This window comes from Magnolia sinica, chromosome 13 (assembly GCF_029962835.1).
Source record: "Magnolia sinica isolate HGM2019 chromosome 13, MsV1, whole genome shotgun sequence".
Lineage (NCBI taxonomy): Eukaryota > Viridiplantae > Streptophyta > Magnoliopsida > Magnoliales > Magnoliaceae > Magnolia > Magnolia sinica.
Genome location: NC_080585.1, coordinates 7,770,963 through 7,782,934, shown reverse-complemented (window position 1 = coordinate 7,782,934; position 11,972 = coordinate 7,770,963). Strand labels below are relative to the sequence as shown.

The 11,972-nt window shown below is 43.2% G+C and overlaps 1 protein-coding gene across 2 annotated transcripts in view; it reads left to right on the top strand.

Annotated features, from left to right (window-relative positions):
* The first annotated feature begins 291 nt into the window (after window positions 1-291).
* Window positions 292-11,972, top strand: part of LOC131222648 (uncharacterized) — a 29,954-nt gene continuing 18,273 nt past the window's right edge. Inside the window, exons 1-2 of one of the 2 annotated variants that reach the window (XM_058217797.1) lie at window positions 292-1,649; window positions 2,682-2,885. In XM_058217797.1, coding sequence (XP_058073780.1) covers window positions 420-1,649; window positions 2,682-2,885 — 1,434 coding nt within the window. In that variant the 5' untranslated portion in view covers window positions 292-419. The remainder of the gene's footprint in view (window positions 1,650-2,681; window positions 2,886-11,972) is intronic. The other variant, XM_058217798.1, reaches the window with a different exon arrangement.

Sequence of the window (11,972 nt, the reverse complement as noted above, 5' to 3'; positions counted from 1 at the left end):
TCACCAATGTCCCACTTACTTCTTGTGTGGCCCACCTAAGTTACTGATCAGCCTAGCACTGGGTAGCCAATATAATGGAGAGCCTGCGTGATACTCAATACCACGGTGGGCCCTACACAGCAATGGACGTATGTGATCATTCGCCGGTTTGGATACGGGGACCAGCGTATCTGCGGCCTCACACGTGTGCCGCGAGTAACGACCGGGAGTAACAATATCATGCCACTAACTAATCCAATCCATTTAACTCTAACCCAACCCAACCCAACCCTAACCCTAACCCTAACTCAAAAAACCCATCCAATCAAAAACCCCTTTCTGCGTTTTCTCCCTCCTTTCTTTCTTTCTTTCCTCTCGACAGAAGCGCCATTTCCTCCCAAAAGCAAGAAAGAGAGGCAACACATCTTCCGTTCGAAATCATGGACTCGAACTCGACTCAGTTCTCTCAATCCCAACTCGCTCTAATCCTCGCAGATGATCCCGCTCCCTTCGAGACCCTCATCTTCCACCTCATGTCCTCCGCCAACGACCAGCGATCGAGCGCCGAATCGCTCTTCAACCACCTTAAGCAGGCTCACCCAGACCGACTCACCCTAAAACTCGCCGACCTTCTGCACTCCTCCCCGAACGTCGAGCTCCGCGCCATGTCGGCCATCCTCCTCCGCAAGCTCCTCACCCGCGACGACTCCTATCTCTGGCCCCGCCTATCGGGCCCCACCCAATCGACCATCAAATCCCTTCTCCTCTCGTCGGTCCATCGCGAGGATTCCAAATCCATCTCCAAGAAGCTCTGCGACACTGTCTCCGAACTCGCATCCAGCCTCCTCCCCGACAACGCCTGGCCGGAGCTCCTCCCCTTCATGTTCCAGTCCGTCACGTCCGACTCCGTCCGACTCCAGGAATCCGCCCTCCTGATCTTTGCCCAGCTCTCGCAATTCACCGCTGAGACCCTGATCCCGCACCTTGCCACCCTCCATTCCGTCTTCCTCCAGTGCCTGTCCACCTCCTCGTCCCCAGATGTCCGGATTGCCGCCCTTGGTGCTGCCATCAATTTCATCCAGTGCCTCTCGTCTCCGTCTGACCGTGACCGCTTCCAGGACCTCCTCCCTGCGATGATGCAGACCCTCACTGAGGCACTCAATTCCGGGCAGGAGGCCACCGCGCAGGAGGCACTTGAGCTCCTGATTGAGCTCGCCGGGACCGAGCCCAAGTTCATCCGCCGCCAGTTGGTTGATGTCATCCAGTCCATGCTGCAGATTGCTGAGGCTGACGGGCTCGAGGAGGGAACCCGGCACCTGGCTATTGAGTTTGTCATCACACTCGCTGAAGCGAGGGAACGGGCTCCCGGGATGATGCGGAAGCTGCCGCAGTTCATTGGGAGGCTGTTCGCGATCTTGATGAAGATGCTGCTGGATATCGAGGACGATCCGGCGTGGCATAATGCAGAGAATGAGGATGAGGATGCTGGGGAGTCGAGCAATTATAGTGTTGGGCAGGAGTGCCTGGATAGGCTATCAATCTCGTTGGGAGGGAATACAATCATTCCGGTTGCATCGGAGTTGCTGCCGGTGTATTTGGCTGCGCCAGAGTGGCAGAAGCATCATGCGGCACTCATCACCCTTGCTCAGATTGCAGAAGGATGCTCAAAGGTACCCAGCTTTTGTAGTTAAATTTGTAAATTTACAGTTCAAGTCCCTCATTTCAAATTGAATTCCAATCAAAGAAGGCTCCCTATTCAATTTAAATCTTATTCGATATGAACCATATGTTTTATTGAAGAATGGAATTTACATTTTCATGGATTATTTTAATCTGCCTAAGCATTCCTCACCCCTGATACATTTTCATGCATATAGGAGGGGAGATAAAATGGAGTTGCAGGTAAAGGTTGTGTGCTATGAGACTTGGTTACTTTATGGTATCTGAATTCAAATGCTTGTAGTTTTCATTACCGCCAAGCAATGCCATATAATGTTGTAATTTAGCTGAATCTGACATTTAAAGGATGGGAAATAGTTCTGTTCAATCTTGCATTTCTATGCTATTTTTTGTATTTCCATAGCTTCTAAGAAGTTATGGTATCTTTTAATTTATGTTCTTATTATTTGATTCATTTTATCCTACATTCTTAGGTTTAGATTTGATTTTCAGGAAATTGGGTGTAAAAGCTTTGATGCGTATTCAATGGTGTACTGACATTTGATACTTGGCGGGTGTCTTAAGTCAATTCAATTGTTAAAGTTTCTTCTTCATTGGTTCTCCCTTCTGTCACAATTCACCTGCAAATTCAGGGTTTTGCAGTTCTTAATTGCAGTTGGTTGCTTGATCCTTGGGTGTGTACTAGTTGATTTTGGAGGTTCTTTTAGAATGCTATTGGATATTTGCTGATTTTTTTTTTTTTTTGCAGTTGAAATGCTGAGTTAATGAAGTTTTTACATATGCCAATTAGGCCGTAGACTGCAAATGCTAATTGTTGTTTCCTTGTGTCTGATGGATGAACTAACTTGAAGGCTTCTTCTTCTTCTTCTTATAATTTATTTTTATACCTTTTTATCCATAACAAAACAAATGCAAAGAAGAAACAAGAAAAAAGGGATGAACATGCTATCCATCAAGCCAATGGAAAAGAAAGCTTCTTTTATAATTGCATTTTCATTTAATTTCCTTTTTATTCCATGCAGGTGATGATAAAAATTCTGGAGCAAGTGGTGACAATGGTTTTGAACTCGTTCCAAGATCCCCACCCTCGTGTGCGCTGGGCTGCTATTAATGCGATCGGGCAATTGTCTACTGATTTGGGGCCAGACCTTCAAGTTCAGTATCATCAACGGGTGCTGCATGCATTAGGCTCAGCTATGGATGATTTCCAAAATCCTCGAGTACAGGTAAGTGGGTTTCTGACAATGTGGTTCATACTTGATAGAACATTTTCTGGTCATCATCTATTTCTTTTTTAGTTGCATTGAAAACTATATCGAACAAGGACGTGTCGAGAGTGCAGATTGGATGCCATTGGCTGATGTGGGATTGATCTAGGTTTAGGAGGCCCAATGATTGTCACTTAATTCCAATGATCTAGGGTAGGGCCCACTTTGATGGCCAACACAAAAAATGAAGTATTTGCAAAACATCCAATGAAATCAGTGTTTAACTAAATATTCAACTATTCGCAATTTCCATCAAGTGGGGGTCAATTTCCAGCAGTAAGAAAATGATTTTCAACAACTAGTGGATTTTCCAGTGACTAGATTTCAGTACTGAAAAGTAAACTTCCAGCATTCATCTCAATTTTTAAATAGTTAGAAGAACTGTTTAACATGTGTCAGATGAGCTTGGAAGCTAGCAAGATGAGAGAAGAACCTTCAACATGAGAAGACTGGGGTTCACAATCCTCAAATCCTTAAATCTTCCCTTATGTTTTCTTAAGGTTAAATGCAGCAGTAAGTCTAATGGCCCTGATATATGTCTGAAGAAAGTGATTCGTAAAACTCTTTAATCACCCTTAACAAGCCTTAACCCTACTTTAAATCTCAGCCCTTTGCTTTGACAAAATCTTAGCCACCCAAAAGCTATTAAAAGATTCATAGTAAAACCTAAGCAAGCCCCTAACAAATCCCCATGTGACAGCTGTATGGAGTCCTCGGGTGTTGAAATCTGTAAAGGATTGGAAAACCAATTCAATGCGTATGTATTACTAATGCCTAAGCCCTGATGCCAGCATGATGTTAGCCTTAGGCCTTTTTTGGCTTATAAGGCAACCACATGGTTCCTTTCTTGCTGCCAGTTTAAAGCTACCCTTGTCCCTGCTGTTGGTAGATGCGGATTGGGTACTACCCCCACTAGGACACAGTGGGAGACGGATGCGACGTGGTCGGATTTGGTTGGTCTCTAGGCCTCTCTGTCAGAGATGGGGCCCATGCAAAGCATGTTGGAAAGTTGCTTGTTTGAGTATATACTTGACTGGACCCCATCTCTAATAGAGACCTGCGGGCTTAAGGGCAATCTGGGCCCAATAGTCTTTGGAGTCCGGATGCTAGAGTTTTGCATGATGAGGAAGTTTTGCTCTAAAAGCTCGAATTGATAGAGCATGACGAATCAATCCCTCTATCTCATAGCCCAGGCCCCACATCCCATGAGTTAAGACCTCAGCCGAACCCCCATCGTGGGCCCCACTTCACATGGGTTCCGCTTCACACAAGCCACCCGCCTCACACGGGCCGCCCACCCCGAGTGTGCCCCTGCATCCCACAGGCCACCCCACTCGAGCTCAGTGTGAAAATGCTCCTGCATTAATCACCTGTGATGAGGAGTCTCAAACATGAGACCTCCCACTCTGATACACTTTGATGTAGGAGAATTAACCACTTGCTTTAAACGCTTGAACTAATAGAGCATGGTGAATCAATCCTTTTTTCTCATAGTCTAGGCCTCACATCCTATGGGTTAGGACCTCGGCCGAACCCCCCTTGTGGGCCCCACTTTACATGGGTTCCGCTTCACACGAGCCACCCGCCTTACACGGGCCGTCCACCCCGAGTGTGCCCCTGCATCCCACAGGTCGCCCCACTCGAGACTGGTGTGAAAATGCCCTTGCGTTACTGGTTTTTTTTTTTGTCCTGTTGCTGGTTCTCATAGCATTGCATACATGATGGCTCTAGAAGTGACGATGTTTGGCTTGTACCCTAGTTGCGACAAGCGAGTAGATTTGCTTGCAAGCATGACTTTGTGAGTAAGTGGTTACCTTAAGAAAATTTAGGTAGTGATGATAGTCAACAATAACATTAATGATGATAGTCAACAATAACATTAAAGGGAGATCTGGAAGTGGGAGTAGGAATGTGACGGAGATTTTTGAGCAAGAACAATACCTTGCGTAGAAGATTCCTCCTACCAAACTCCCAGCTCGTGATGAAGTTGGTTAGTGTATCCGTGGCACAACCGACTGATGGGAAGGATCCGCCCAAGCGTAGGCACCTTCAATCTAAGCATGAGAACTCAAACAAATAGAGAACAATTGCAGAAATTTGATTCAAATTAAAGGTCCTTGACACTACTCATCATAGGCCCTTATATAAGCTTTGAAACATACATATAAGGAAAATTCATAATGTCATTGACAATCAATGACTTATTACAAATATGGAAAATAAATAAAAGAGATTTGACTAATGTACTATTTATAGCTAGCTAATTGATTTCGCTAGCTAACCACCTAAATAGGAGGCTTGGGCCTCTTTATTAATGGGCCAACTGCTAGGCTTGGGCTTAATGGTCTTGGGCCTGGCCCATGGATTGTGGGCCTAAATAAGCTGCATGAGTCCATCGCTTGAAAGAACTCAACTTCGGTGAGCTAATGGCTTGATATTGCTCATAGAGGTCACGATTCAGACGCTGAAAGTCAGTTGATCCATGTAGCATCGGAGAGAGGTTGTCCTTGCCAATGGATGAGAAACTTCTGGTAAACCACCTTGGCGCCTGGAGATGATCTGATCATTGAGAACATCAACGATTGTGTTTGTAGGTGGTAAAACGGATTGAAGTGTGATGACTCGTTCTTTGATACCATTGTTAGTATTGTTCCCATGATAGATGAAAAGAATTTCCACATTGAAAGGACTGATAGGTAAATCTGGTGGGAGATCTAAAACATAAGCATTGGCACTAATCTTCTTTATGATTTTGAACAGCCCTGCATTGTGAGGATGTAGCTTATTCGAGGTACCATGGGGCAATTGTTTAAGATGAATATGAGCCATAACCATGTCACCTTCGACAAATTCAATAAAACGATGTCTTGTGTTTGCCTGTTGCTTATAACTTTCGTTACTTGTGGTGATATCGCGTCAAACGTTGTCATGCACCTGTTGCGTATGGCTGATGAAGTCATCAGCTTCTACACTTGGTCTCAACTCTATAGGTAGAGTAACTAAATCAACTGGAAGACGTGGTTGTATACTAGTTACTGCTTCAAAAGGTGACATTCCTATGGACATGTTGATTGAGTTATTATAAGAAAATTCAGCCATAGGTATAACTAGGTCCCACGTAGCTACATGATCATGGAAAAGACACCGTAATAACTTTACCCAAACTATGGTTGACCACATCCGTTTGATCATCAGTCTGAGGGTGGTAGGCACTAAAGAACCGTAGCTTGGTTTTTGTTGCTGCCTAAAGAGCTTTCCAGAAATAACTCACGAACTTGGTATCACGATCAAGCACAATTGACTTTGGAAGCCCATGAAGACGAATAACCTCTTGAAAGAATGATTGAGCAATCTTGAGAGCGTCTATTGTATTTGAGCATGATATGAAATGAACCATCTTTGAAAATTGATCAACCACTACAAATACTAAATTAACTTTCCGAGTTATCTTTGGAAAACCCAAGACGAAGTCCATGCTGAGATCTTCCCATAGAGCATGTGGGATCGACAATGGTTGATGCAATCCACTAATTTTCTTTTGACCCTTAACAAGCTGGCAAACCCTGCAAAACTGGCAGATCTTTGCTACATCTGATTTTATATGAGGCCAAAAGTATCTATCCCCAACAATAGTTAGGGTCTTATCACGACCCAAGTGTCCACTACACCCATCGGCGTGCAACTCCCTCACAACATACTCACGGATGGATGTATTGAGTAGGCAAAGTTGTGTTCCCTGCAATAAGTAGCCATTATGAATGCTAAAATATGGGTTTCTTGCATGCTCTCCTCTAAGAATGCCTATATAAATACGTTAGAAATTCTTGTCGTCAGCATACTCACGCCGTATCTTTTCGAATCCCGGAACAATGATCATCATCGATGCCAACAGATGCACGCAGCGACTTAATGCATCAACAACCTGATTGTCATTGCCAGTCTTGTGATGAATGACAAAAGAAAGCTCCTGAAGGTATGCGCTCCACTTGACACGATGAGCACTCATCTTCTACTGAGAGTTTAGATACTTGAGTGCTTCATGATCAGAATATAGGACAAACTCATTGCCAACCAAATAGTGACGCGAATGCCTTAGGATATGCACAATTATATAAAATTCCAAGTCATAAGTGGAGTACTGCTACTTCGCATCAAAGAGCTTTTCGCTGAAGAAAGCTATTGGATGGCCCTCTTGACCGAGAACTCTACCAATGTTGATTTTAGAGGTGTCATAGCTCACCTCAAATACCTTTCAAAGTCCGAAAGGTGCAAGACTGGAGCTTCGGTCATCTTATGTTTGATCTTATCAAACGCTTTTGTTTCCGCACTTGTCCATCGAAACTCCTTTTATTTCATACAATCGGTGATTGAGGCCATGATGCTACTGAAGTTCCGCACAAAATGTTTGTAAAATGTAGTGAGGCCATGAAAACTATGGACTTCAGAGATAGTGGTTGGTGTCGGCCAATCCACAATGGCTTTCACCTTGGTAGGATTCACCTCTACACCTTGCGACGAGATAATGTACCCTAAGAAGACCACTGATGAACTCATGAAGGTACACTTTTTAAAGTTGATGTAGAAGTGCTCGTGGCGAAAGACTCTGAAGATAAGACTTAAGTGATTAAGGTGCTCCTTTCTTGATGTACTGTAGATAAGAATGTCGTCAAAATAGACAATGACAAACTTATCAAAAAAAATGGCGCAACAACTGGGCCATGACGCGCATAAAAATACCAGGTGCTTTTGTGAGATCGAATGACATAACTAGCCACTCGTAGAGGCTGTCTTTCGTCTTAAATGTTGTCTTCTATTCATCACCAGGTCGGATGCAAATCTGGTGGTATCAGGGTGTCCCGTATCCGTTACGATACGGCCGTATCGGCCGATACGTAATGGTAATAGCCCAGGCCGTTATACGATACGGGGCCGAAACGGGCACCCCCCGAAGCCCCGTAACAGCTGTTACGAGCCTAAAGAAAATGGAAAAAAAAAAAGAAGAAAAGAAAGAAAGGAAAAAAATACCTTTTTTCCTTTCTTTCCTTCTTCTGCTCCTCCTCCTCCTCCTCCTCCTCCTTCTTCTCTCGTTTTCTCTTTCTTTCCCTCTCGTTTTCTTCCTCTTTCTCATTTTCCCTTTCTTTCCCTTTCATTTTTTTCTTTTTCCATCTCATTTCTCTCCCTCTCTCTTGGTCTCGAAAAAAATGAATGGGTGGCGTGGCTATAAAACAGCCACGCACCTTTTTTTTTAAAAATGATTTGCGGCGCATGCCGCTTAGTGCACTTGCACCATTTTAGTGCACGTGGCTCACCTTGATTTATGTATTGTATTATATATCCATGCCACCCATCAGTTTTTCCTGATCATTTCAAGGTATGGTCCCTAAAATGAAGCAGATCCAGATCTCAAGTGGACCGCACAGTAGGATTGAAGGCCCACTGTACACTTGCATTGTTTTAGTGCATGTGGCCCACCTTGATTTATGTGTTGTATTATATATCCATGCCACTCATCAGTTTTTCCTGATCATTTCAAGGCATGGTCCCTAAAATGAAGCGGATCCAGATCTCAAGTGGACCGCACAATAGGATTGAATGCCTATGGTGCACTTGCATTGTTTTAGTGCATGTGGCCCACCTTGATTTATGTGTTGTATTATGTATCCATGCTACCCATCAGTTTTTCCTGATCATTTCAAGGCATGGTCCCTAAAATGATGCAGATCCAAATCTCAAGTGGACCGCACAATAGGATTGAATGCCCACTGTTAAAAACTTATTATGGCCCACTGTAATGTTTATTTACCATCGAAACTACTGATAAGGTTGCATGGACTTGGATCAAGGAAAACAAAAGTGCAGCTTAAAAATAAAAAAATATAATAATAATAATAATAAAAGTTTTAATTGTGGGAATTCAATCCTTACTGTGTGGTCCACCAAAGATTTGGATTTGCCTCATTTTTTGGACCATGCCCTAAAATGAGTTGGCAAAAAGGATGGACAACATGGATATACAATACATACATCGTGGTGGGCCCTATGTACATGGCCGTAAAAATTGTCCATGAGGCATACATTAACTCAAAATTAATAGATTAAATTATGGCACTATTGTTGCCATGTCAATTCCAAAATTAAATTATTTAAATGATTTTCACCGTTAATTTGCAAACACTTGTTTTTCTGAAATAGGATCATTTGATATTTTTCATTCATCATTGTTCAATAAATATCCACCAATCCATTAGTGAGATAAAGTGCTAATAGATTGCATGAATTTAACGTTGATTTGGGGCATCAAATGGTCCACCAAATCAGCTCTAAATCGACAACACTATTTACTTGAATATAATTTCAAATTTTTTTCTTAAGATTTATTGGGAAAAATTATGTTAATTTGTTAGATATATGAATTATATAATTGGACATAAAAGTCCCTAGATTGTATGTTGAAATAAAATGTACACAAGTCACAAGGTATGTAATACACCAATACCTACAAATATGAGATATTTTGGTATTAGATTCATTCTAATTAATTCATATTGATATTATATAGTTAGATAATTAAATATAAAATATTTATAACCAATACCAGGTTGTCTGGTTCATAAATTCATCAGATAGTCCGATACAGCTTCTCACCAAAGAGTGTACCGTTACACCACCATAAACATGTTCCAATTTCTAAATGAATGCATATTTGGAATGCTTAGAATATTTCGGATTTAATCCATATTTTTTCATATTTTTTTGGCAAAAAAATAAAAATAAAATTGCACCGTTATGGGCCGTTCCACCCCCGTATCGCCGATACACCCCCGTATCTGTATCGGTATCTGTGGGCACAGTTATGCCAACCGATACCGATACGGGATACCTTGGGTGGTATCCACTGCGAATATCAATTTTGGAGAAGACGCTAGCACCTGGCATCAAGCCTAGCATACCATCAAGTCGAGGAATGGGGAAATAATATTTCATTGTGATTTTATTAATAGCTCGACCGTCTTCATATATGCGTTAACTTTCATCTTTCCTAGGAGTAAGGAGGGCTGGCACCGCACATGAGCTTATGCTCTCTTGGATGTAGCCCTTTTTAAGCAACTTGTCAACCCGACACTTCAACACGGCATGCTCGGCGGGACTCAACCGGTATGCCGGTAAATTGGGTAAGGATGCTCCGAGAACCTAATCTATAGCGTGCTGAATATCCCGCAATGGAGGCAACTCCTCAGGTAGATCATTGAGAACCAAATCTTGGAAGTTATGCAACATAGATTTGACTTCATTAGGAATAGGCTCATCCTGGTCAACAACAAATTCATGCACATGTTTTGTGACTAGAGCAAACGTTATGCCTTTCTTCTTGCTCTCTTCTTCGAACTTCCGCATGGTGAGAACATGGGCGTTTGAAAGAGCATATGATGTCGATCATGAAGCCATAAATGAAGAAGGTAACGTAGGTTGCAACAAGCGGAGAATGATACGATGACCTCGCCATAGGAAAGTATGCGTATTAGCTTCACCGTGGCTTTGTACCTTTCGGTCAAAGAGCCAAGGTTGACCGAGAAGGATGTGGATGACATTCATCGGAATTATGTCACACCAACTATCATCCTCATATATACCAATTTTAAATGATACCAAATACCTTCGAGTCATGGGGATGGCAGTGTCGTCGACCCACGCAACGTTATATGGTTTTGGATGCCTTTCAATTGGTAACTTGAGCTTATCAATCACCTCTTGAGATACAATATTCATTGCATCGCCACTATCAATGATCATGTTACATAACCTGCCCTGGCATTTTACCCGCGTATGGAAAACAATGGTCGTTTCCAGTCTTCGGTGGTGGTAATGAGGCGGCGTATGATAAGAGTCAGGGCCTTTATCCTCAGCTTCAACTGCAATTTTAGTAGGAGGGTCCTCTGGCTGTGATGCAGGTTTTGCATAGGGTTGTTTCAACTCAATGTGCTCATCATAATACTCATGGATGTCCGGGTAGTAGGGGTCCTCATTTTGACAATAATGGAGGTTTTGGCTTGCGGACACTCATTAGAAAAGTGCCGTATCTGTTCGCAACGGTAGCAATCAACGCCCTGCTTTCTAAGGGACGAATTAAAATTAGGACCTTGCCCCCTAATTTCATATCTCTGCACCGCCGGTTGCTTTTGGTACAAATTCTGTGGCGAATGACGTTGCAAAGGTTGAGGTTGCCTTATAAGAGGAGCCTTCATTTGTAGGCGTGACTGAAAATGGTGGGGAGGTGGTCGGTAGCCTTGTGGTGGAGTCCAGTTGGGATGCGGATCCGAACTCTTCAAAGAAGGTTCCCCAACTGGAAAACCAAAATGTTGGAGAGCATGCTGCTGCAGTTGTTGTTCAACTTGTCGAGCCTTCTGATGAACATCATCAATTGACACGAATTCATATATAACCGTCTTGCAATGTATCTCTTAGCGTAACCTTGCTCGATAGCGGTTAGCTGTTCTGCAGTTTGTCTTTGCAAGCTTACAATAGACAAAGCTCATTGAACTATTCCGTGTAGTCATTCACCGATAAAGTTCCCTGTTTAAATGCAAGGAGCTTTTGTAGAAGAGTATCCATGTAATTTGAAGGCAAATACTTACTTTCCAGCTTCTCCCTCACGTCTAGAGGTGGGCATATTGGACCCGATCCGATGGATCCGACCCGATCTGACCCGACTCGACCTGTTCCGAACAGAACCGACGGCCAAAATCAGGTCTGATCGAGTCTATCCGTTCAGATCTGATCGTTTTTCGGGTCGAGGTTGGATAATGGTGTATCCGGACAGATCCGATCCGATAACCCGAACCGAAATGACCCGGACTGACCCTACCCGATCCGACCCGACCCGGAGCGGGTAGTCGAGTAGTATAAATATATTTTTTTATACCCCTAAATCTCTTGCCCTATTCTCATCTTCTTCTTCTTCAACGCTCTCTTCTTCCTCTCCACTGCCCGACGCGATTTCTAACATATTTCTTTTCTTTCTTTCATCATGGTGGGGCCCACAGAGCA